Here is a 22500-nt window from a genome sequence, read left to right as displayed (position 1 = left end):
AGTCCCCGCCCCAGTGGTACTTGTGTGGTGGCCGCCCCGCTGAGGAGGCGCTGCCCGTGGATGGTGCCAGCCCCCCGGGTCCCTCTGCCCTGTGGCTGCTGTCACCCAGTGGCTTCAGGGGCCTCTGGCCTCCTGACCCCGAGTCTGCTTCTCGACAGTGAGGAAATGTGGCCCCGCTTTGGGGATTAACCGCCTCCCTGTCAAAAGAGCCAGGCCATAGCAGCAGGGAGTGAGGCGTCCGAGGCCCTGTGAGCATCTCTCATGGGACCTGGGGGTTTTGGGGGTTGATCCGTGCTCTGGGGCTGCTTGTTGCCCACAGGCTGCCTGGAATCCGGGAAAGGGGGAGAGCACATGCAGGGAGTCACTTGGGTAGCCTGACTTCCTGACCACACGCAGGCCACAGCTCAGGCTGAGGAAGGCTGCTTCCTGCCTCCTGGCCTCCTTAGAATCCAGAGCCAGAAACCTGGGTGGAACTGTCTCAGAACCCCAGAGAAGGGGCTCTGAGAATGCTGGTCCTTCCAGGTGTCTGCCCAGCCTCGCTGTCCCGGCCCCAGTGCCGAGACTTGGCTTTGCTTCTGACTTCTGCCGAGAGCCTTGTGCTAGGGCCAGGTCTGGCTCCTTGCTGGCCAGTCTTGTGTGCCCGGGGCAGAAAGTTCTGTGGCTCTGCTCAGGACAAGTCCTTCGTTGTCTTCTCTGCACAGGCCCGCTGAGTGTGGCACACGGTGGGAAGGAACAGGGGTGCCGAGTCCTGGAAGGGGCAGGGGGTGGGGGGAGCGGTGCTCCCCGTGAGGGGGCAGAGCTGCTGAAGCGGTGTGGGGGAGGGGATGCCATGGGGCTTGCACACCACGCACGGCTACCGGAGAGCAGCTTCAATCGGACGACAGGATGCTGTAGGTCAGTGCGCTGTGTCCGTTTGGGTGCTGTGCACACGTGCGGGGTTTCCTTTCCCCTCCTTACCCGGCCTGCAGCCGCATCCGAGCTGACGAGATCCTCCTTCCTTTACAGGTCCCCGGACGAGGCCTTGCCTGGAGGTCTTGGTGGTGGCGGTGGTGGGAGCGGCCACTACGCGCTGGAGCGACCCGCCCATGCCACTTCTGACGCCCCCGACGCCCCCTGTGAGAAGGCAGAGAAGGAGGCCAAACTGGCTGTTCAGAGGGCGGGTGAACAGGGAGAGACCATGAAACAGTTTGACTTGAACTACGGAAGTGAGTCTGTCCTCTCGCGTCTTCAGGGGGAAGAGGAGCAACGGCCTCCGTGGGGCTGCGGAGGCGAGCAGAACAGATAGGACTCCTCCCTGTCGTTGCTCACAGCCTTGCTGGTGCCCAGAGCTGCCCCACGGTGTCCCAGTTTCAAAGAGGGGGAACCGCGGCCCAGAGAGGTTGAGGGGTTTGTCCGGGAGCAGAACTGGGAGTTTGGCGTTTCTGTTTCCAGAGATTGTCTTTGTAACTGTAGTGCTCCTCGGGTCTCTGGTTTGGGATAGCCGTGTGCCGAGGGGTCTCGGGGAGGGTGGAGGGCTCCCAGCGGGATTTCCATAGACCCTGCGAGCATGCTCGTCCTCGGAGGCATGGAGCCGGCTACTGCCGGCCTCCTGAGCTGAGCCGTCCTTGGATTCCAGCAGCTGGTAGGGCTGGGTTATCCTTTCTGCTGATGAATGGAAACAACCGTCCCTTCTTGTGAAATCTGGGTTCAGATTCCATCATTGAAAACTGCGGGTCCAGCCCTGGGGAGGAGAGCGAAGTGGGCCCCATGACGGGTGAAGGCTTCATCGAGGTCCTCACCAAGAAGCAGCGCCGCCTGCTGGAGGAAGAGAGGAGGAGGAAGGAGCAGGCCGTGCAGGTGACCGGGGGCTGGGGCGGTGGGGGGGGGGGGGGGGCTGGCGGGCGGGGACGGAGAAACCCAGAGCCAGAGGACGAGAGTTCTGAATGAAGCCCAAGATAGAAGAGGGGAAGCGGGGAGTACTTCTGTGGTCCCCGTTGTCCTGTGGAGGAGGGGGTAGTATCCTGTTCTCCAAGACGGTGATTTGTACCTGGTGACAACGGCAGGACGCCGGCCTCCACCAGCCCCTCCGACCCCACCATCCTCCTGCTGCTCTGGCCTGTGTGGGATGAGATTCGTCACGTGGGGCATCATGAGGCTCGGGGACCCTGTCCTCAGATGCAGTCAGGGTTGTCCGCTGCCCACTCGGCCTCTGCGGCCCCTCCTGGGCGGTTCGGTTGGCAGTTTGCCTGTGATTCAGGCATCAGGAGGCGACTATTCCAGCATCTCCAGAACAGTTTCTGGTGGGGGGCTTGGGGACCCAGAGTGCCGTCCCTGGGAAGAAATTGTCGCTCTTCATGCTTCACGTCAAGGCTGGACACCATCCTTTTTCTCCTCAGATGCCAGTCAAGGGGCGAGGTCTTTCCTCCCGTATTCCTCCCCGGTTTGCTAAAAAGCAAAACAACTTGTGCCTGGAGCAGAGTGACGTGTCCGTGCCCGGCAGTAGCCTGGGCACCGAGATTTGGGAGAGCAGCAGCCAGGGTAAGAGTTGGGCGCTTGGGCTCCGTTGCTTGGCTCAGGGCTGCCCTCTGGGCCCAGGGTCCCTTTCGGGAGCATCCTGCTTTGGGGCTGTGAATGCCCATGTGGCTTCCCGGGTTCCCTGCCTCCTCTCCAGAGCCCCCGTGTCCCATGCCGTCGGAGCCCCACCCGCTGCTGGACAAAAGTGGCTGCTCCCTGCCTGAGATTTGGGACAGGAGCACAGCACTCCGTGTGTCCACTGGTCTAGACGACGAGAGCCCTGGCCCTGTCCGCTAACCCTAACCCTTCCTTCTCCCCTGTGGAAGAGCCGCAGGTGGCTGCTAGGGAGGCGGAGAGGGTCTGAAGCTTGCCTGTCTGCGCTGCAAGCCGGCCAGACCCCGACTCCGGGGGGTTCTGTCAGTTTCTCCTGATGCTCTCTCGGCAAGACAGAGTGAGGGCACCTGATTCTTGGAAAATTTATTGCCCCGAACTTTAAAAAAAAAAAAATTCTAATTCAGTGCTCCTTTTCTGGTCTCTTCATTTTAAAATATAAAACCATTTTGATCGAGCAGGTTTTTCTTGAATGCCGACTCTGGGCAGAGCCGTACAGAGTACACAGGTGAAGGAGAGAAGGGGATGCATGGTGCCTCACAGGGGAGCTTAGGGAAATTGTCCGTTTCCAGTGTGCTCTGCAGAGTAGCTGAGGTCTCCAGAGCGCAGTGATGTGACCCCAGAGCCGCAGGACAGACACCCGCAGTTCTGGGTTCTGGGTGTTCTTTGAGTTTGACCATGTGATCTTGCTTCTAGCACACTGGAAAAACAACCCTGGGAGAGAGGGCGCCTGCCTGGCTGAGCGGATTAAGCTTCTGCCTTCGGCTTAGGTCATGATCCCGAAGTTCAGGATTGGGCCCTGCCCCGGGCTCCCTGCTTTTCCCTCTGCCCCTCACTCCCCCTTTGTGCTCTCTCACATGCCCCCTCTGTCTCTCCCTCTCTCAGATAAATAAAATCTTAAACACACACACACACACACACACACACCATTGGTAGAGACCCAAGCTTTGATTGGAAGTATAACGATCTCTAAGCTGTCGCTGTCCAATGATTTGGTTGCACGTGTGAATGTTGGCCCGCAGATGCCCGCCAGCTCGTCCCTTGGAGCGGGCTGGACTCCCCCTGCCCTGGCCGCTTGGGGGTGGGGGGGTGGGCGCTGGATCTGAAAACAGCGTGGCAGGTTCTGCGTCTGTGGCTTCTCTGGGACTCTCGGAGTGGTCCTTGAGCTGGCGGGAGTTGAGTGATCCTGGCTTGAGTCTTCGAATGTCTTTGTGAGGGCTGCGGGCTTGTAGAGAGGAATCGTTGGCTTAGGCGAGAGAAAGCTGCGCTTCGCAGGGATGGCGGTGCGGAATCCTCCCAGATGGGGTGAGACCTGCCGGCCGGCCTGCCGGAGCACCTCGTTGATGGAGGACGAGAAGCACGTTTATGAGAGTCTGAGGTTGCCGGGAAGTTGCGTAAAGCCTGCCACCAGCTCCTGGGGGTCCCGTCTCTCCGGCACGCCGCTAACAGGGCAGGGAGGGCGGGTGGTGGCCCGGGTGTGTGTCGGTGGCACCCGGGCTTGTGGCTCCGGCCTCAGGCTTCCTCCGCGATGCCCTGACGCTCTGTCTCGCTCCCTCGGGCAGCCCTCCCCGTTCAGACCCCGACCAACGACTCCTGGACAAAAGCCGCCACTGCCTTCAGCAGCGCCGAGCCCGGCTCCACCGAGGTGAGTGGCCGCCTTGCTGCTTGGGCCCTGTCCGTGCTCAGCGCAGCCGCGGAGCCTGGCCCCGGGGCCGTTTCCACAGGCCCCGGCTTGGCGCTCAACTTCCGTCTTGACTTCTCTTCTGTGTGAGGGCCCTGTGCGAAGGGGAGGGGGATTAACCGAGAGGATGGGCTGCCGGGCCTCTCCGGCGAGCTGGTGGCGGCGGCCGGTCTGTCTGACCCGGGTCACAAGGGGCGGAGTCTGGCACCCACTGAGCGGCTTGTGCTTTCAGCGGCGTCTTCGGGTGTTGGCCACCGTCGGTGGGTCAGGGTGGAGGTCGGGACAGGCGTACTCGGGGGGTGTGTCTCAGCCACAGGCTTGGTCTTGCTTCCTGGTCCCACGCTGGAGTTTGGGGGTCGGGACTCCTGACCCGTTTCGTCCCTCGCACAGCAGGGTTTTAAGAGCAGCCAGGGGGACAGCGGCGTTGACCTGAGCGCTGAGTCTCGGGAGTCGTCTGCGACCTCCTCCCAGCGCAGCTCCCCATACGGCACCCTGAAACCGGAGGACATGAGCGGGCCTGGCCTGGAGCCGAAGGCTGACGGCCACAAGGAGCAGGCTCAGAAGCAGTCCGAGCCAAAGGTAAGCTGGATGTCCGTTCACGGTGGCCTGGGCCAGGGCAGGAGGGGCTGTCGCCCTTTGTCTTCTCTCCTCTTCCTGGGGCTCAGGGGCTGGGGGTTGGGGTCCTTCCGATCTGTGTTTCTCAGCATCCCTGGTTTTCCATCAAGGATGCAGAACAAGGGTCAGGACAGAGCAAGGAGCACAGACCGGGACCCATCGGCAACGAGCGGTCTCTGAAAAACAGAAAGGGCTCGGAGGGGGCCGACCGGCTGCAGGGGGCTGTCGTCCCACCGGTTAACGGGGTGGAGATTCACGTGGACTCTGTGTTGCCGGTGCCGCCCATTGAATTTGGAGTCAATCCAAAAGTAAGGCTGGGCTGTGTTTCCTTCCCGCCCCCGATCCTTCTTTTTCATGCTTGGAGAGAGAGGAGGGTGCTGAGGAGGAGTTGTCAGTGAGAGGGAGCGGGGTGGGGGTGGGGAGCTAAGCAGTATTCTGGGGGAGCATGTCAGTGCGCTGGACGTGGCAGGCACTACTGAGCTGCCTTCTAGATCATTCTCCTGGCACCAGCCGGGTTCTCAGGCTGAGCGGATGGGTTATCTTCACTTGTCTCCATTGGGTTGGCCAGTGGCACGGGCAGGGGCCACAGAGGGAGCGGCAGGGGGTGGCATCTTTCCTTGGGTGCTGTCTGGTGAATGGTGCTCAGTCGATTTTTTGAGTCACTGAGACCGTGGGTCAGGTTGATCTGTGCCTCTGCTGAAAGGCGGGCTGGATGACTTCATTGGGCTCTTCGTCCTCCTCAGGACTCTGATTTCAGCTTGCCGCCTGGCTCTGCCTCTGGGCCTGCGGGGAATCCGGTCGTCAAACTTCAGGATGCCTTGGCCAGTAACGTGAGTGTGCTTCGCCCCCGAGCTCTGTTGTTCTCTGTGCTGGCAGGCCTGGAACAAAGGGAGCAAGCCTCCCAGGGGGCTGGAGGGCGACTTGAAGCCAGAGGAGGGCACCAGTACCAGGTTTGGGGGTCAGCTACCTGACCTGGTGTGAGGTGTGCCCCGTTTTCTAGCTGGTTGCACGACCTTGGGCAAGTTGTGTAAATGTTCCACACCATGGTTTTGTGATCTTAAAATGAGAAAATGTAATTCCCAGGGTCTGGTTTATTTGGCACTTTGCAATTCTCTGATCTTCCAGGTTCTGTGGTTACGTATGTGTGATGGCGCTGGGGCATTTTCATTCTGAGCAATTTCTCACGACCCCTGTGATAGGTTTACGGGCACTGGGCACGTGTGGGCAGGGCTGTTGGGTTCACATCCGAAGAAGTGTTCCAAGGATCTCTTTAGTTTTACGGGTGGGGTGGGTAAGACAGGACCTGGGATCCCCGAGCTGGGTTCCGGTGCCTCCGTGCGCCACGGGGTGAGGGCGTGGACGTGGCTCTCCACGGATTCTGCTGCGGGAGTCCGTGAAGGCAGCTCTCTGGAGGAGACAGCCGTGGTCTTTGTTGCTCGCAGCCTCGTCCCAGGGTCGTGAGCACACGAGGCCCGAACTGAAGGTGCATTTCGCTGCGCTGTCGTTCGGCCGCTGTGCCTATCGTACTCCATGGTCTCCTCCCCTCCAGGCGGGCTTGGCCCCGAGTATTCCCATCCTCCGGCGCGATCATCACATCCAGAGGGCCATCGGCCTCTCCCAGATGTCCTTCCCCACCGCAGACCTCACCCTGAAGGTAACACCAGCAGAGTGATGGGGGACCGCCTGGGTGCCTTAGCTGGGGAAGAGGCCGGAGCAAGCAGCCCCGCCCGCCGTGCCGCGTCCTCTGTCTGTGCCAGCCGCCGCCTTCCTGGTGCTAATGCTTCCGCTTGCCTTGCTTTTCAGATGGAGTCTGCACGCAAGGCTTGGGAAAACTCACCCAGTTTGCCGGAGCAGAGCTCTCCCAGTGGGACGGGCTCAGGCATCCAACCCCCGTCGTCTGTGGGAGCCTCCAACGGGGTCAGCTACAGCTCCTTCGGTGGCGTTTCCATGCCGCCCATGCCTGTGGCCTCTGTCGCGCCTTCAGCTTCTCTTCCAGGTATGCCCTCCCCCCCACACACCCTCCCCTGCCCGAACCAGCTCGGGTAGTCGTCCCCCTCTTGGATCGCTTGCGCTAAGGAGTGTGCAGAAGTAGGAGCTGGTGTGCAGTCGGGAGGCCATAGCTTCCCAGGCACTGCAGATAACTTGCTTGTCCTGCTTCCCTGCTCCCCTCCCCCGGGAAGCCGACTGGGAGCAAGTAGAGACGGGCTCACTGCTGGTGAGGGGCTCAGGCCCCTGCACTGCAGCCCCTTCGTCTGTGAGAGACTGGCTGTCCGCGGGCTAGCCGATGAGACGAGGTCGTAGCTGGAAAGTGCTTCGTGTCCGTCAAGCCGTCGAAGAGTGGGAGTCTGCTTCGCCACGGTGCTGGCGCTCAGAGGGCCAGGGCGGGGTTTTGAGGGCCCAGCTGCCAGAGTCCCAGTGACGCCGTTCCTCTAGTCCGTTTCTGACCCTCCACTGTGGGCTTGGTGCAGCGGGGGAAGAGCCAGGGTCCGAGACCTGGGCCATCTCTGCTGCAGTGGGGCCATTCCCAACAGTGCGGGCCAAGGGTTGGGTGGGAGGGTGAGCTGCAGCCCGTCCCCGCCCTGGGCGGGGCCCTGATGCCGCCACCTGCCCGTGTTCCCCCACTCCCCAGTCAGATTGGGGCTGCAGGAGCACGGGGCCAGCGGCACGGGGCTGAGCAGGCTCTGCACACACTCCCTCCCGCTGACTTCCTGGGAAGGCGGGCACGCGTGAACATTCGGGAACAGTGAGGCTTGACTCAGTTCTGTCTCCTCTGGGCTTCTGTTCGCAGGCAGCCACCTGCCGCCTCTCTACCTGGACGGCCACATGTTCGCAAGTCAGCCCCGGCTGGTTCCCCAGACCATACCTCAGCAGCAGAGTTACCAGCAGGTGAGGGCGGCCAGCCAGGCGACTCCGTGGGGGACAGGGGAGCAGTGCACAGAGGAGTGACCTCCTGCACTGACTTGTGCATCGTCTTACTTCCTGCGTCCCTCCCGTGTAATGCCCAGCTCCCCGTCCGTCCTAGCAGCCAGGAAATGGTCAGTGAACGGACCCAGGAGAGACAGGGAAGAGGAATGGAGCTCTGCACTCCAGACTCCCCGTTTCCCTCTTTCAGACCTTCCGTGTCCTAGCTGGGGAATTAGCTGAAATGGAATTCTCTTTGGTATCCTTTGGTATCAGGTATCCTTCTGATGAAGAGAAGAAAGGCCTAGAGTCCCAGGCATGGATTCGTTAGAAAGAGGTAGTTTTAGAAATGTGCAGGCATTTGTTCTCATGCAGGATGGGCGTATTTTCTGTGCTGCAAGGGGCAGATTTCTGGAATCCTCCCTCCGGAAGCTGCGGAGCCTTCTTACGGTCCAGCACCCTCTGGACCTAGGTGCCAGGATGGTGGCTCCCTTGGGCAGAAGCAGATTTGGGGACTGAGGAAAGAGCACTTGGCCCGTCCCAACCTCTTGATAAAACATTTTTAAATATCACGCTGTTTCTTCGCGTGACCGGATCGTACCGCACGCCTTCTTCGTGTGCGTGTCCCACTCACCGTTGGTTCCGAAACGCACGGCTCTCAGTACCTGTAGCTAGGATTCGTTCTCGCTGTTGTACAGAATCCACTGTAGGAACATACCAGCATTTGGGATTACGACCCATTGTTTGCTTTTTCCCAAGCGCAAGGAAAGCACCAGAGGAACACGGCCCAGTGTGCGTTCGGGGCAGTGTTCCGGCTGCCGCGTGGAGGCGGGTGGGGCGCGGGGAGGGGGGACGGGGGCAGCAGCCCGGAGGGCCCTGCGGTTACTGCTCGGCTTCCCGTCCGCAGGCGGCCGCTGCCCCGCAGATCCCGCTTTCCCTTCACACGTCTCTGCAGGCTCCGGCCCAGCTGGGACTGAGGGGCGGGCTGCCCGCCTCCCAGGCTCAGGAGATCTTCAGCTCCCTGCAGCCCTTCAGGTGAGATGCAGCCTGGGGGCTCGCCCCCTTCGTTGTGCGGCTGGTCCGCGCCTCCCTGCTTTTGGGGTGGATGGGGGGTGATCGTAGTCCCTTTGGAGTCATTCCTAACTGCTGCAGGAGCTGCATGGGCTTAATGGTCCTCTTGGGCCTTAGTTTTTCTGTCCACGTCATCTTACCCCCCGCCAGCCACCACCCTGGGTCTGCTCTTCCCATGTGTCTGAAGTCCTGGCCTTTGGCGTCACCCAGGTTTTCCTGTGCCTTATACAGCCTGGATATGTACTCCAGTGTAGACGCTCAAACTGTGGTTTCTAGACCAGCACATTCCTATCTAGGAACCTGTTACAAACGCAGGTTCTCGGGCTCTGTCCCAGATCTCCTGAGTCAGAAATTGGGGGTGGGACGGGTCTCAGCACGGTGTGGGGAGTGTGATGTGTGCTCTTACGTGAGGCCCGCTGGCATGCTCCCGCCTCTGACCCGCCACGTGTCTGGTTTTGCAGATCTCAGGTGTACATGCACCCCAGCCTGTCACCGCCCAGCACCATGATCCTCTCTGGAGGCACAGCCCTGAAGCCTCCGTACTCGGCGTTCCCAGGCATGCAGCCCTTAGAGATGGTGAAGCCCCAGTCCGGCTCCCCCTACCAGCCCATGAGTGGAAACCAAGCCCTGGTGTACGAGGGCCAGCTGGGCCAGGCTGCTGGCCTGGGCGCCTCCCAGTTGTTGGACTCCCAGCTCCCACAGGTTAGGAATTCAGTCCCTCCTGCTCAGAATGCTAGGCCGCTTTCTTTCATGACTGTTTTTCCTTTTTGTCTGCCTCTTGAGGTGTGATCTGCTGCTTGTGACCCTTGTGACTGGTCCCTGGGCCGTTAGAACTGGGGTCAGGTCCTCTGGCTGCTGGGAACGGTCCAGTCTCCTATCTGTCCCCCAGAGTGCTGCTGCTCCCACGGCCTCTCTCCACCCTCCTCCTCTGGGGCTTGGAGATGGGGTGCTGTCCTTGCACACCCAGTGTTGCATCTAGGCTGCTCTCCCTCGTCCTCCCCAAAACCCCAGCTCTGGAGCCCGTACTGTGCACTGCTCCACTGGCCTCCGGGGGCTGTGAGTCCGCATGATGAATCCAGTGTTTGGCTTCTCATCTTCCTGTCCAGTGGCCATCAGCAGTATGGGGCAGCTTTGAGCCTCCCCAGCACAGCTCCTCACCTAGCCGCTTGTGGTGTTGATGTGTGCGTCGGTGATTGCCTGGTCTCTGTTCCACGGCCCCCTTGCCGGCAGTGCTCCGCCGTGCTCACGGTCCGTCTGGGCTGGTCAATGCCGGAAGCTGTCCCTCTTCCGTCATCTCAGGCTTAAGGGTCCTGCCAGTCACCAGCTCTGCTCTTCTAGCTCTCCCCGTCCAGCGACCCAGGCTCTGGCCACCTGTTTACCACGTGCCCCAGTGGGCTCACATCCTTCCCTGCCCAGCTTAGCGGAGCTGTGCCCATGGCTTTTGCCCTCGGCCCTCCTCCAGTGTTCTCATCTTGGTCAAGTCCGGTCCTACGTCTGCACAGCCGTCTGCGCCCATGGAAAACCAGACCTGCTTGGGCTACGCGCAGCCACGCACCGACAGCCACCTTCGGGAGAGTCCATGTCCCCGCACTTGGCCTGTCAGTCCCCTGCCCCCACTGTGGGTTTCAGACTCGCAAGTTTCTCCTCCCCGCTTTCCACCTGCCGCTGTGTGGCATCTTGCTTCCCGCGTCACTAGAGAAATACAAGCAGTGAGGAAATGAGATCTTGTACAGAGTGCCCCCTGCTGGGTCTCCTGGCCCAAGGGTGGCTTGGCGGTGCCTGGGGAGGCCCTTCAGCCAGGCTCCTGCTCCTTCCCTCCGGCGCTGTGGGGCCTCGCTCTCCGGAAGAAGAGCCTCCGGTTTACACGCAGCCGACCCTATTATTCCCCTTATCCCCTCGTTAAAGAGACAAAACCCCGTAAAACTTTTTCTAAGGATACTGGTCAGTTCCTGATGGTGGTTTTTTCCTCTCAACCTCCCGGCACCGTGTTCGCAGGCAGCGTTCCCGCTGGAACCCTCTTCCTCACCTCCATGCTCTGCAGTTTCCCCGTGCGCCCTGGGCTCTGCCCTCCCGTCTCTGTTCTGCCCTGTGGCTCTAAGTCCCAGCAACATGGGTCTTCCCGGTCCCACCAGTTCTATGTTTTCCAGCCCGCGGGCTGCCTGTTGCTTCTGCTCTGGCGTCCTACGGCGTCTCAGACATAATAGCGAAGGCATCAAATCCAAAGCCTGATTTTCACCCAGTCGTTACGGCTGTCTTGGCTGTGTAGGTCTTGCCCTCATGCCTTCTCTGATCCTTCAGGTGTTCTTGGCTCTACCTTTGGAAATTACCAGAATCCAGCCATTTCTTGGGCCCAAACGTTTGTTCTCAACACAGCAGCCGGGGGCCCTGTGAAACACAAGTATAGCCACACCACACCCTTAGCGGGCGCTCCGGCGGCATGGCGCCGGCCTCCTGTTCGTCCTGCAGCCTGTCGCGTGCAAGGAGGAGCGGGGGTCTGGAGACTCCGGCGGCCACCGTCTCCGTGATGCAGTTCCAATAGATCCTTCTGATCCCCACTGTGGACTCAATGCAGGGGGATGAAGAGGAAAGTGACTGAGAGACAACAAGTGGCCTCCCTGCCCCAGTCCAGAGTCTCCAGGCCCCCCTCCCTGCCACCACGCCCCCCCACCCTCGCCCCACACACCTTCTGCTGTCATAATAGCCTTCAGGAGCCTCCAAGAGTCTCCAGTTCCAGGAACCCCGAACCCCAGAACCCAGCCGAGTTTTCCATCACCTTAGAGGCAAAACACTAAAGGGATTTTGCTTCTTTGTGCCTTCCAAAGGGGTACGTAGATACACGTCCATACGGTATCTGTTCTCAACACAGCAGCCGGGATGCCGAATACATTTGCTTTCAGGGGTTTGTTGGCCATTCCTTCCTAAGAAGCCCTCCTGCCCCTAGACACAGGGGTTTGCTGCCTGCAGTCCCCACGCTGGGTCTGCGTCCAGGGTGACCCTGTCCTCGCTGTGCCCTGGGTCTGACCATGTCCTCGTGCTTGCCCCTGGTGCACATAACGTACACTCAGTAACCCTTTGCTGGTTGGAAGCAAGAAAGTCTGGGGTGCACGTGGCCCTGTGCAGTCCTGGAGAGGACCCTCTCGCATCCCGTGCTCCCCCAGGAACACCTCACAGCGTGGCACCTGCGGTCCGTGGCTGGCACGGTCCTGAGCTTGTCGTCTTCGCCTGCCTGGTTCCAGCGGTCACACTTGCCTTCGAGGCTGTGCCCTAGCAGAAATCCCGAACCTGTCTTACCGTGCCGAGGCTGTGCTTTATTCTCTGGAAATGAGAACCTGATGTATAACACGTGTTCGCTCTCGGAGTCGCATGTAAACAGTAGTTTGTGGCTTCCTCCCCAGCACCCATTCTTTGTCTTGATTATGCCCGTTCTCTAGCAGCTGACGATGCCGCTGCCGGGCTCCCAGCTCCCCCTGCCGCGGTACGGCTCCGGGCAGCAGCCCCTGATTCTGCCACAGTCCATCCAGCTTCCGCAGGGGCAGAGCCTCTCTGTCGGGGCCCCCCGAAGAATCCTTCCACCCGGCTCCCAGCCTTCAGTCCTTAACACCAGCAGAGAGGTAAGGAGGACTCCATCCCACTCTGTCCTGGGGAGAATTGTTGCTAGCTAGTCAGGAAGCACTCCTGGGGCGGGAAGTGCCAGAGGTCGGGGTGCGAGCTCTTGGCCTCACCAGACCACTGGTTTGCTGTTCATGGTAAGGTCCTCTAGGAACCCCATGGCGGGGCCCCCTTGGTTCCTAGGGGAACTGTTCCTGCAAGTGACAGTGACATGAGCCAAGATTCAGAGCAGAAGGATGTGTGTTCGCGATGTCTGGGGCTGACGGGCCAGGGGAGTTGCGCTGGGGCGTCTCGGAGACTGGTCCCAGACGTCCCCGCCGACCGTGTCTAGGACTGGGCTCCAGGCTCTGCTGATGGGCATCCTGGTGGTGCACAGTCCTTTCTCCCCACCCTACTGTAAGAGAACAGAAATGGGACAGTTCTTGGTTCTAAGAGGAAGCCTCTTGAACCCAGACTGGGGGGTGGGGGGGAGTATGGATTCCTTTAGACAATCCCTCTCTCCCCGGGAATTCTCATTGACTGTGCACGGGCTGGTTCGGTGAGGGCCAGGCATCTCTGGGGCCATCAGACGATCACTCATTCCTTCTTGACGCCTTCAGTCCTCTCAGATGGAGCTGAAGGGCTTCCACTTTGCCGACAGTAAACAGAATGTTCCTTCCGGAGGCTCCGTGCCGTCACCGCAGACTTACAGGTAAGGAAGTGCCCTGGGGGTCGGATGCTGCATCGCCAGGTACTTGGTCTGGACGGGACTGAGTGGTTCGGAAGAGTCCTAGGGGCCCGGGGAGAGCTGTGGAAGGGCGTTGAGGCTGGTTCCCCTTTGAGGCCCCGTGTCACCTTGAAGTTCAGTGCTGGGACACACTCATGTTCTAGCCGGCCACAGGGAAGTCAGGAACTGGCGGAGTGGTTTTGCTTTCAGTCATCATAATAAAATGCTCTGGTTTGGGAGAGCTTTCTGGAAAGGTAGGAAAAGGAAACGTCTGACCTTTTAATAGTGTAAAGCCTGGCCTGACTATTCACAACTTTCTCACGAGGTTTTCCAAAGGATTCACTGGCTAGGAAAGTGTGCTCCCTGGAAGGCGAGGAGACTTTCCTTTCCTGGGGCTGCGTGTTCCCTGCACTGGCCCCCTGGCCCCGCCAGGGCCTGTGGCAGCTGGCCTTGCAGGGCCGTCTGTGCCTCTCACGGCGTGGACTGGTCCCTTCTCTTTGCGTCCTCGGTCTCGGTCTCTGCCTCTAGTAACTGCCCCGGGCCTTCAGCTGGAGGTGGCTTTGGGGGAGCCGGGTGTTGAATTACTAATCGTGCCAGAGAGTCAAAGAACCTCTGGTTCCACTGAGCTGTTGGCCCCCGAGGAGGAGTGTGCCGGGAGAGGGAGGCAGCACTCTCGGCCGGGGGCTCGCAGGTGGGTGCGGTCGGCTCCGTTGCACGTGGGAGATGCCTGGCGCGCCCTCCTGCTCGTGAGCGGGTGGAACAGACGTGCGTGACGTGCAGCGCTCCGTGGGAGGTTAGCAGGGCGCCAGGGCGCCCTGAGGTCCATCTGTTGGTGCGCAGTCGGCCTCCAGTTGGGGAGCACTAACGCAGATCAGAGCACCATCTCGTCTTCCTGCTGCGGACGCTGTGCCGCTTTGCTCTTGGAGAGTCGAGGCTGCATCCTTGTCCCTCCCGTCTGTCCCGTCATTCCACGCTCCACCTGCATTTCCAGAGAAAGGCGTCTGTGGGACCTTTGCCCCATTCCATCATCTTTTCTGTTCTTACGTCACTCTCTTGGCTTCATTTATTTTTGTTTATTGGTTTGTCTTGTGTTCCGACCATCTTTTTGACATAAACCAAAACAACAGAATTTAGGAAAACCATGGGCAGACAGCAACACAGAACGATGAGTATACTCTGGAGTAAGGAAGGCAGCTCCCTGGATAAGCAGACGCTGCCCTCCCCCTGCCGCCGTGGTTGGCACTGAGCAGTGTCGGGTCCCAGAGGCAAACCTAGGCTCACAGAGCAAGACCCGCCCGTGTCCGCTTAGCGTAGGAGCACAGCACCGGGCCCTTTGGAGAACGTGTAGAAGGCAGAGGCTCGCACAAATGCCCTTTGTTTTGTCGGTGCTGCAGCGGGGTGGGGAAAATCGGTGTTTTATAGACTGGTGTTTTCCACGTTTTCTAGAAACGGGGCTTCTGAGGCATGCCCTGCCAAAAAAGGGTTCCCTGGTCAGACACCTGGGGCTCCTGGCCCTTGGCACAGGGTCTGGGCGCCCCCGCTGTCAAGGGTCCTGATGAGCTCTGCTGTGCACAGCACTTGTCAGGGCTCTGAGCCCTGGTCAGCATCCAGGAGAACAGGTTGTCCGGTCAATGGAACACATTCAGAAAGATGTTCCAAAAGATTTTTGTTGCTTTTGGTTTCTCTTTCCACTCACTGTCCCCCCGCACCCACACATATACACATACACACTGCCTAAAAGAGGGGAAACTAGGAATAAACTTGGCCCCGTTCTGAAATCAGCTTCAGAGACCATTTGGGTCACAGAATCCTGTTGGTCCAGACCCTGAGAGACGGTCAGTGGCCATCTACCTGCCCGGTCAGTGCTGCCCACAGTTGGGGCCTTGGCCCTCATGCCCTCAGCCCCCGCACCCTTGGGTGCGTCTCTGCGAGCTGCTCCGGCGCCCTCTGGCTGGCTGAGGTCTTGGCTTTCCTCCGTCTGAGAGGGCGCTGCCCGAGCCAGGGCCGTGCCACATGCTGGGCTTGACTCGGTTTCTCTGGCGACGCGTGTGTTCTCACCCCCTGCCTTTGGTTTTTTCAGGCCTAGCTCTGCTAGCCCCAGTGGGAAGCCCTCTGGATCAGCAGTTAACATGGGCTCTGTGCAGGGACACTACGTTCAACAGGTAGAAGATGGCTTTCCAGACCCTCCAGCCCCGGACGCTTAGGCCCGTCTCCAAGCGCCAAAAGAGAAGGGACTGTCCAACCATTTGAGTGCTCCTCTTAAAAAGAGAGACGAGCCCTAGCTCTTAGAGCGTGGCGCCGGGAGCCGGCAGCCCGAGTCCCTCCTGGCGAAGGCATTTCTCCTCTTGATGGGCGTCTGGATCCTTCCTTGTCCTGCAGAGAAGGGAGGATGCGGATTCCTCTGGGGAGGTGGCGCCAGAAGGTGGACCTCCCTGCGTAGCGATTTGGGCTGTGAAGGCGCTGGGACTCGGTTAGGTCTGTGGGTCAGCTCTAGAAGCCGCGTGTGTGTGCGTGCGCGTGTGTGCGTGCGCGTGTTAGCTCTAGTAAGTGCTGTGTATCGTCTCTGTCTTGGCTGGGTGGGAGTACCGGTGGAAGGAGGCTTTCCCATTTTGTAACAGAAGGGGTTTCTCAGTGTCTTTGCCTTCAGGCACTGTTCTCAGCCGCTGCTCTAAAATGCGATGGGGTCCAGAGCTCACACCTGTCAGGCGTGGCTTTTTAATAAAACTGCATTCCTGGCTGATGGAGGCGGAAGTTTGATCGCTCATTTCACTCCTCCTAACTTGGTTCCCTGGAGGGTCGTTCCTTGAATTGCTTGGACTGAGCTGCTAAAGCTTTCTTGCAGAGGTCATACCCCTGTGGGGGGCAGAGTCGAGGCTGGCCACAGAGCTGCAGGTTCATGGGACCCTGATGGGAATCTCAGGCCAAACGAGGGTCCAGGGGAGACGTTTCCAGAGAGCAGGAGTTGGGGGGGGGTGTTGAAGACCAGGGAGGACCAAGTCCACGTGGTGGCCCCGTGCCCCTCTGCAGGCATTCGGGAGTTCCAACTCGTGGGGTGCACTTGGATCTGCTCAAAGGCTTTTTGCCCTTGGGGCACGGGATGCACAGATTTGAGAAGGTCCTTCCAAGCCAGCCTTGGATGTGAGCCTGCTGCACAGGCCCGTGGCCATTGCAGAATGGTTCCCAGAGGAGCCGGCACCTTCTTGCCTCCCTGAATCACTGCCCTCAGCACTCTTGGGAGGGGAGAGAGCAGTGTCCGCCCTTGTCCTTCCAAGTCTGGGCCTTCCACCAAAGCAGTGGGCTTCTCAGGGCAGCTTTTTTCTGTGACTCGGGAGCAGGCAGGGGCCAGTGGGAGTTATGTATCCAGATAGCTGTTTCTGCATAAGGGTAACTGTCTTTGTCCCCGTTCATCTGTCCAAAGGCCAAACAACGAGTGGATGAAAAACCCAGCCTGGGAGGCGTGAAACTACAGGAGGGACCCTCGGCCGCCTCCCAGCTAAAGCGGACCGGAGCCATCAAGCCTCGGGCGGCCAAAGTGGAGGAGAGCAAGGCCTGAAGGTGCTTGGCCACGCCTCGCCCCCCCACCTTGAGGACAGGCCCGCCGCTCGGCCTGGACACAGCCAGACTCGCGGACATCTCGGACACCTCACCAGATCCACCGTCCAACCACCTGGCCCGGACTGAAAGACCTCCCTTCCCTTGTCCACTCCCGAAAGCTCCGTGTCCAGCCAGCTTGCCCCCGTGGATGTGTGGCATTGACCTGCTCGCTTTACTACGAAGCAAACAAGCAAGCAAACGACCCCGTCCCCATGTCATCCCCGCCTCCTGTCCACAGTGACCGTGGAGTGACTCGAGCCTTTGTGCAGTACAGATGACCCCGTCCCTCCCCCACCCTCCCTGCCCATCCCCTCCACCCCCCCGGCCCCAGGTGTAGTGGTTTGGCAGCAGGGCCATTTTAGTTCAAGGCTTTTTGTTTTAAAAAGCAGCTAAGTTTTTACAAAGGAGAAAGGAAAAGAAAACAGAAACAGAAGCTATGTGTGCATAGCTGAACTTTTATACACTCGCCATCCTCTCCTCCCCTCCATCCAGTACCGCACTTCCCCCCTCTCCGGGGCTGCCGCTGGGCTGTCCCTGTGATTCCTTAACACAGGACTTTCGGGCAGACGTGCCCCTGCCCCCTGCACTCCCTCAGCGGGTTAACCGGCACCGGTGCTCACAGAAACCGTGGGGGGCACGCCGGCGGGCGGCTCCGTGTTCAGGGGCAGCGAGGGAGAGGAGCGGGTTAGGCTGGTGTCTTGGTGGGGGGTGGGTTCCAGCCCCTGGCCCGATGGTCGGTCGCTGGAGCTTCGGGGCAACCCAGTGAAGCCGATCGCATTTTTAGCGTAATCATGACACACGGTTTCTGTCCTGGACTCTTCTAAAGCCCGTGGACATGCGAGCACGGGGCAGCTGAGGTAAATCACGGAGATGCAGAGTCACTGGTGTTTCCCGGGGCTGTCATCGGACCCGCACGCCCTTCCTGGAAGCCTTCCATAACATGCCCTCCTCCTTTCCTCCTGAGCCTGTTTCTTTCTTGTCTGGGTCCTCCCGTCCCACCACCCTTCACACAGTTGGCCCTTGGAAGCCGCGAGGCTCCCTCACGTGGGGACAGGGCCCCGTGGCCGGCCACCTGCTGGGGTCTGCGGCCCGCAAGGCTGCTGCGCGTGCTGCCTTTTTCTCCTTGGCCCGGCTCCCACCCGCACACCCGGGTGGTGGGGCAGAGGGGCCTGAGCTGGGCTGTGGGCGGTGGTCCTCCCGGACAGCTGGGGCGGGCTCTGAGGGGAGGGTGGGTTGCGGGTCTGACCCTTGTTCCACCGCAGCCGTGGGCAGCCTCGGGGAAAAGCGTGTAGGGACGCCGCCAGCAGGATGTTTGTGTGAGCCATCTCCTGCTGGGTTTTTGTTCTTTCTTTTTAAAATAAGACCTAGAAGGAAATCATCCCCGATTTTGTCATTCCAAGGAGAGGGGAAGGGAAATGTAAAGTTTTTGTACGTGCTCTTCAGGGTAACCAACTGGGCCAGCCACGCTCCTCCACGACAGGGAGGACCTGGCTCAGGACGAGCAGGAGGGGAGCAGCGATAAGCCCCACTGAGTCCAGCCTCGGGTCACAGCTGCTTTGTGACGCCCCATGGCCCTGAGCGCCGTGTCCAGCCTAGAACCCGGTAGGGAGCAGCGCCTCGGGGCCCTTTGCTGCTTTAAGGACTTGGGGTGCATCCCACCAGTGAGAGTGCCGGGTTGACGCGAGGGTCCTCCAGACAGGGCCGGTGTTCTTGAAAGATGCTCTCGCGCTTCCTGACAGCTTTGTGTTGCCCTTTCTGCCTCTGCCCTCAGACCGGGCTTCCGCCAGCTGGCCATCTCCATGCCTGAATCTCGATTCTGGGGTCCCTTCTCCGAGGGCTGCTCCCTTAACGAGTTGCCCGCTCTCGCCTGCCCCATGTGCTCATCTGCTTTCTCTTCCCTGCCAGTGTGCGACTGCTGTCCCTGTGACCGGCCGCCCTGCCCGCCGCTCCCCTCTGCTGCCACCTGCCTCCCCTGCCCGGCTGCCCCTGCGGGAGCCACACACATTCCCCGCTGCCCGCACACTCAGAAACGGCCAGGCCCGCACACCTAGTAGCGGTGCGTGTCGTATGTCAGAAGGAAAAGGTTTTCTCACTTCGCATTCCGGCCGAGCAGCCCTGGATGCTGTTGAAAACGCAAGGTGTACCCTTCAGGTGGACCTGCCCTCAGCAAGACAGTGCTTCCTGTTTGAGAAAAAAATAAAAACAAAAGGTCACCTGTTCGCCAGCCCTTTCCTCTACCCTTGTATTTTCTCTCCTCCCCCTCCCCAATAAAAACAGAAAACACTAGAATTTATTTATATGTATTGATGTTGTAGGTCTAGGTGAAAAAAAGTAAATGTTTCACTGCTCTATTTATATATAATGTCTGAGTTATTCCGCGCAGGAAAGGCCAGGAAATTGCATGTGAAGGTCAGTGCGTTCACCACCTCTGTGTGCCCGAGCTGCAGTCTCTGTCCCACAAAGATACAGATTTTCAGTTGGGCTTGGGGTAGAGGGCAGGGCTGAGACCTGCCTGACCTCCCCAGCCCACCCCAGTCCCTCCCTCGGTCTGATTAAATGCAGTTTTTAGTGCAGACAGGTTTTAAGGTGCAATATCTCTTCTTTTCATGTGGTTTTAGAACCAAGCTCAAGGTAATAGGGCTTAGGGGCTTTGGTTTCAGAACCCCGTCCTTAGCGCATACCCACGCAGACGCTTCTGCCAGGATGCCACGGGGCCTTAGGTGGGACCAGGTGGAGACCAGCACTCTCCTTTCTGGGGCTGTCAGGGGGCTGCAGGGGGCGGTCAGAGACCCCTCGCTGCACCCTCGCCGCCTCCTGATGCTGGCAGCTCGGCCCTGGCCATTGATGGTGCGACCCGTTGCTTGGCAACCTGTGACCCCGCAATGGTGTCCGTGCACGTCAACTACTCAGTGGGGTGAAATCCTGGAGTGTGGGGTCAAGTGTCCAAGAGGCATTACCCCCCTCCCACACCCACACACCCGCCGCCAGAAACTTCTCTGCCAGTTATATTTGGTCTCGTTTTCTTTACTATTGCTTCCCCCTTTTTAATCCACATTATTACTGTTTTCAGACTTGGAATTCATACATTTCTGGCTCTGGGTTCCTTACGAGGGAAACCAGGGATGACTTAGACATTCAGAAATCGGTTGAGTTCCAAAGCTGTGGTCGTTCCAGCCACCTCTAGGGATATTGGGGATCTGGTGAAATACTGACCCTGGGTCTCCCCAGCTGTGCCCTCGCCCTCCTGTCTTCTGGATCTGCCCTCTGGATGGGTGATGGGGTTTGTGACTGATGCTCGGAGCCAAGGAGGCTGAGGGTGTGCACGTGGGTGCACAGCCGTGTTCAGAAATGGCCCACTGAGGCAGTGTGTGGCAGACTGGGACAGCCCCTCCCTCCCTGCTGTTCAGTTCCCTTCCACCAAGTAGCTGCATGTTGCGTCTCCGGTCTGTATTTGTCCCTTTTCACTGCTTGCAGAGCGAGCCTGGTTTAGAAGGTCTGTGGGAAATGGCCTTTGACAACCAAGGACAGCATGTGACATGACATGACCCCTGTGTCATGTTCTGTGCTGAATGGGAAATGCAGACTTCCAGAAAGCCAGCTCTTCCTGCTTGAAAATGTGAGATGGACCCAAGAGCTCACCTGGGACAGGGTGTTTCAGTGTTGGGGCCAGGCACTGTCCCCTAGCCGTGCCCTCTGTCGGGACCACCGGTGCCTACTTGGCTAGTGACCTTTCAGGCGCATCTGACCTTGCCGCTCACCATTTCCCCACCCTGGCTGCGTGGCAGTGTCCCCAGGACCCTGTCTTCAGCATGTTATGAAGCCTCAGAGTGGAAACTTCTATGAAGGCTCTGTGTGGGTGACTTTCTTCCATTGTTTAAAGGGGATTCTGTACTCTAAGCTTTTGACCTCATGCCTTGCATAGTAAAAAGGGTTTGTTTGGGTTTTTTGTTCTTGAAGGTTGTTTTGTTTTTGTTCCCTTTTGCTTTTAGTTTGGCCTTTCCTCTTTGTCTTTCCATGTAGACCAGATATTTGAAAGGGCAGACGATGGCTAAAGGTGTCATGTGCAGCTTGTTTATATACTTTTGGGTAAGCTTTTGCCTTGGATAGGAAACGGAATCATGGATTCAGCAGGCCATGGTGGCGCACTCACCCTTTGCTCTTCCCTCCGGATCACTACCTGTTGTTTCTCCTTTCAAATATGTGATTGTACTAGCTCTTTCCATATGAAAGAATTCTCCTTATTTAAATAAAAAAAAATTAAAAAAAAAAAAGAAAAAGAAAAAGCCCTAAAGCTGAACATGCTTTCTCAGGCTGCGTGTCCCTCGATTTTCCGTTGTCATTTGATGAGAGATGGAAGGGTTTTTAGGGACAGCTTATGGGGAGTGACTTGGCTGAAATGCTTTAAAGCAGGGTGGGGGAGAGAAGGGATTAAAACCTATAGATAAAGGTTAATATTCCGAATGGGTGAGCGTTAGTGCCCATCCTTTCCCCTGGTGGGTGATATCAAGGTGTGCAGGACATCTGCCTGCCCTTTGCCCTCTCCCTACTTCCCCCTAGAAGTGGGCATGTCAGAGGAGAAAGCATCTGATTTGTTACGGTTTATTTTTTTAATTTTTAAGGAAGCGTCTGACCCCAAGATCAAGGGTTGCGGGCTCTACCAACTGAGCCAGCCAGGCTCAGCTGCGTGAGCCATTTTATGCTTTGTCGTGGTTTTTGTTTGTTTTTGCCACTTCTTAGTGACCCTTATCTTTTGCTGGGAGGAGAGGCTTATGCTGCACTTTGGGGTAGGAAAGAGGAATGCTGCAGGCGAGGGGAAGTGAGAGATCAAGCGCTTGGGTTTGAGTCCCAGCGGTCTGCCCCCAACCACCCCAGCTGCATGACTCGGAAGAACACTTAGCCCCCTGGAGTCACAATCAACTGTAAAATGCCGATTTAACAGTACCTAACCTCCTGGGGTCATGTGGACTCAAAGAGGTCATGGGCACCAGTTAAGAATGTAGGAGACTTCTAAATCACCCCTGCGTAGAACACCCTCCCTGAGGAGTCTGCAGTTTCCTCCAGCGCCTCATGACTGTAGGGAAGAACAGGGACCTGGGCACCGGCTGTCTCAGCTCGAGCGGCCAAACCCCTCCCCTGGATTCACTGCCAGGGACCGGGGGTTCCCGGAACTTCAGGAGTCAGCCAGCCCCATTGCTCCGGGGGCCCAGGGAGCCCCAGCTCCCTCCCTCTCCACAGCCTTGGGCGAGGCACGGGTAAGTGAGAAGTAACCCCACATTCTCCACCGGTGTCCTCTAACATTCGCGGGGAAGGAGGATGGTTCGCGGGCCACCACCATCGTAGTTCCCAACCCTGCAGTACCCACCCGTGAGATGAACACACACACCCGAGAGGACCGGGAAGGGGAACACTGGGGAGAAGGGTGGTGGTCCCGGAGGTTGGCCGTCCCGCCCCGCCAGCGGGGGACCGCAGAGCGGCGGCGGGGGGAGGCAGGGCGCGAGGGAGCACGAGGGGCGGTGGGCGGGGGTCCGGGGGAGCCGTGCGCCGCGCGAGAGAGCCCGAGGGAGCCGGGGCGGGGAAGCGGCGGCAGCACCGACCCGCCCGCCCTCCCTGCGCCCGAGCGCTCCCGCAAGCCGCGGGCAGACCCCCGCACGCGAGCTGCTCGCCGGACTGCACTGCGACGCACACGGCAAAGACCCAACCGTCTCGTTTTTGTAAAAAC

At 59.1% G+C, this 22500-nt stretch overlaps 1 protein-coding gene and 1 non-coding gene across 9 annotated transcripts in view; both read left to right on the top strand.

Moving 5' to 3' along the window:
- PRRC2B (proline rich coiled-coil 2B) overlaps positions 1-19132 on the top strand; it is an 88757-nt gene extending 69625 nt beyond the window's left edge. For 2 of the 8 annotated variants that reach the window (XM_046023628.1, XM_046023627.1), the window contains exons 17-32: positions 1006-1205; positions 1691-1836; positions 2376-2517; positions 4167-4249; positions 4676-4864; positions 5011-5208; positions 5644-5730; positions 6450-6554; positions 6704-6896; positions 7689-7786; positions 8709-8836; positions 9334-9574; positions 12304-12483; positions 13081-13172; positions 15268-15349; positions 16606-19132. In XM_046023628.1, coding sequence (XP_045879584.1) covers positions 1006-1205; positions 1691-1836; positions 2376-2517; positions 4167-4249; positions 4676-4864; positions 5011-5208; positions 5644-5730; positions 6450-6554; positions 6704-6896; positions 7689-7786; positions 8709-8836; positions 9334-9574; positions 12304-12483; positions 13081-13172; positions 15268-15349; positions 16606-16740 — 2299 coding nt within the window. In that variant the 3' untranslated portion in view covers positions 16741-19132. The remainder of the gene's footprint in view (positions 1-1005; positions 1206-1690; positions 1837-2375; positions 2518-4166; positions 4250-4675; positions 4865-5010; positions 5209-5643; positions 5731-6449; positions 6555-6703; positions 6897-7688; positions 7787-8708; positions 8837-9333; positions 9575-12303; positions 12484-13080; positions 13173-15267; positions 15350-16605) is intronic. The other 6 variants (XM_046023631.1, XM_046023630.1, XM_046023629.1 and 3 more) reach the window with 6 other exon arrangements.
- LOC123953688 lies at positions 11389-11472 on the top strand. Its single transcript, XR_006820942.1, has one exon. It is a non-coding gene; the product is annotated as a small nucleolar RNA SNORD62 (small nucleolar RNA).
- Positions 19133-22500: the final 3368 nt, after the last annotated feature.

Source organism: Meles meles, chromosome 11 (assembly GCF_922984935.1).
Source record: "Meles meles chromosome 11, mMelMel3.1 paternal haplotype, whole genome shotgun sequence".
NCBI classification, from domain to species: domain Eukaryota; kingdom Metazoa; phylum Chordata; class Mammalia; order Carnivora; family Mustelidae; genus Meles; species Meles meles.
This window is presented reverse-complemented; position numbering and strand designations above follow the sequence as displayed.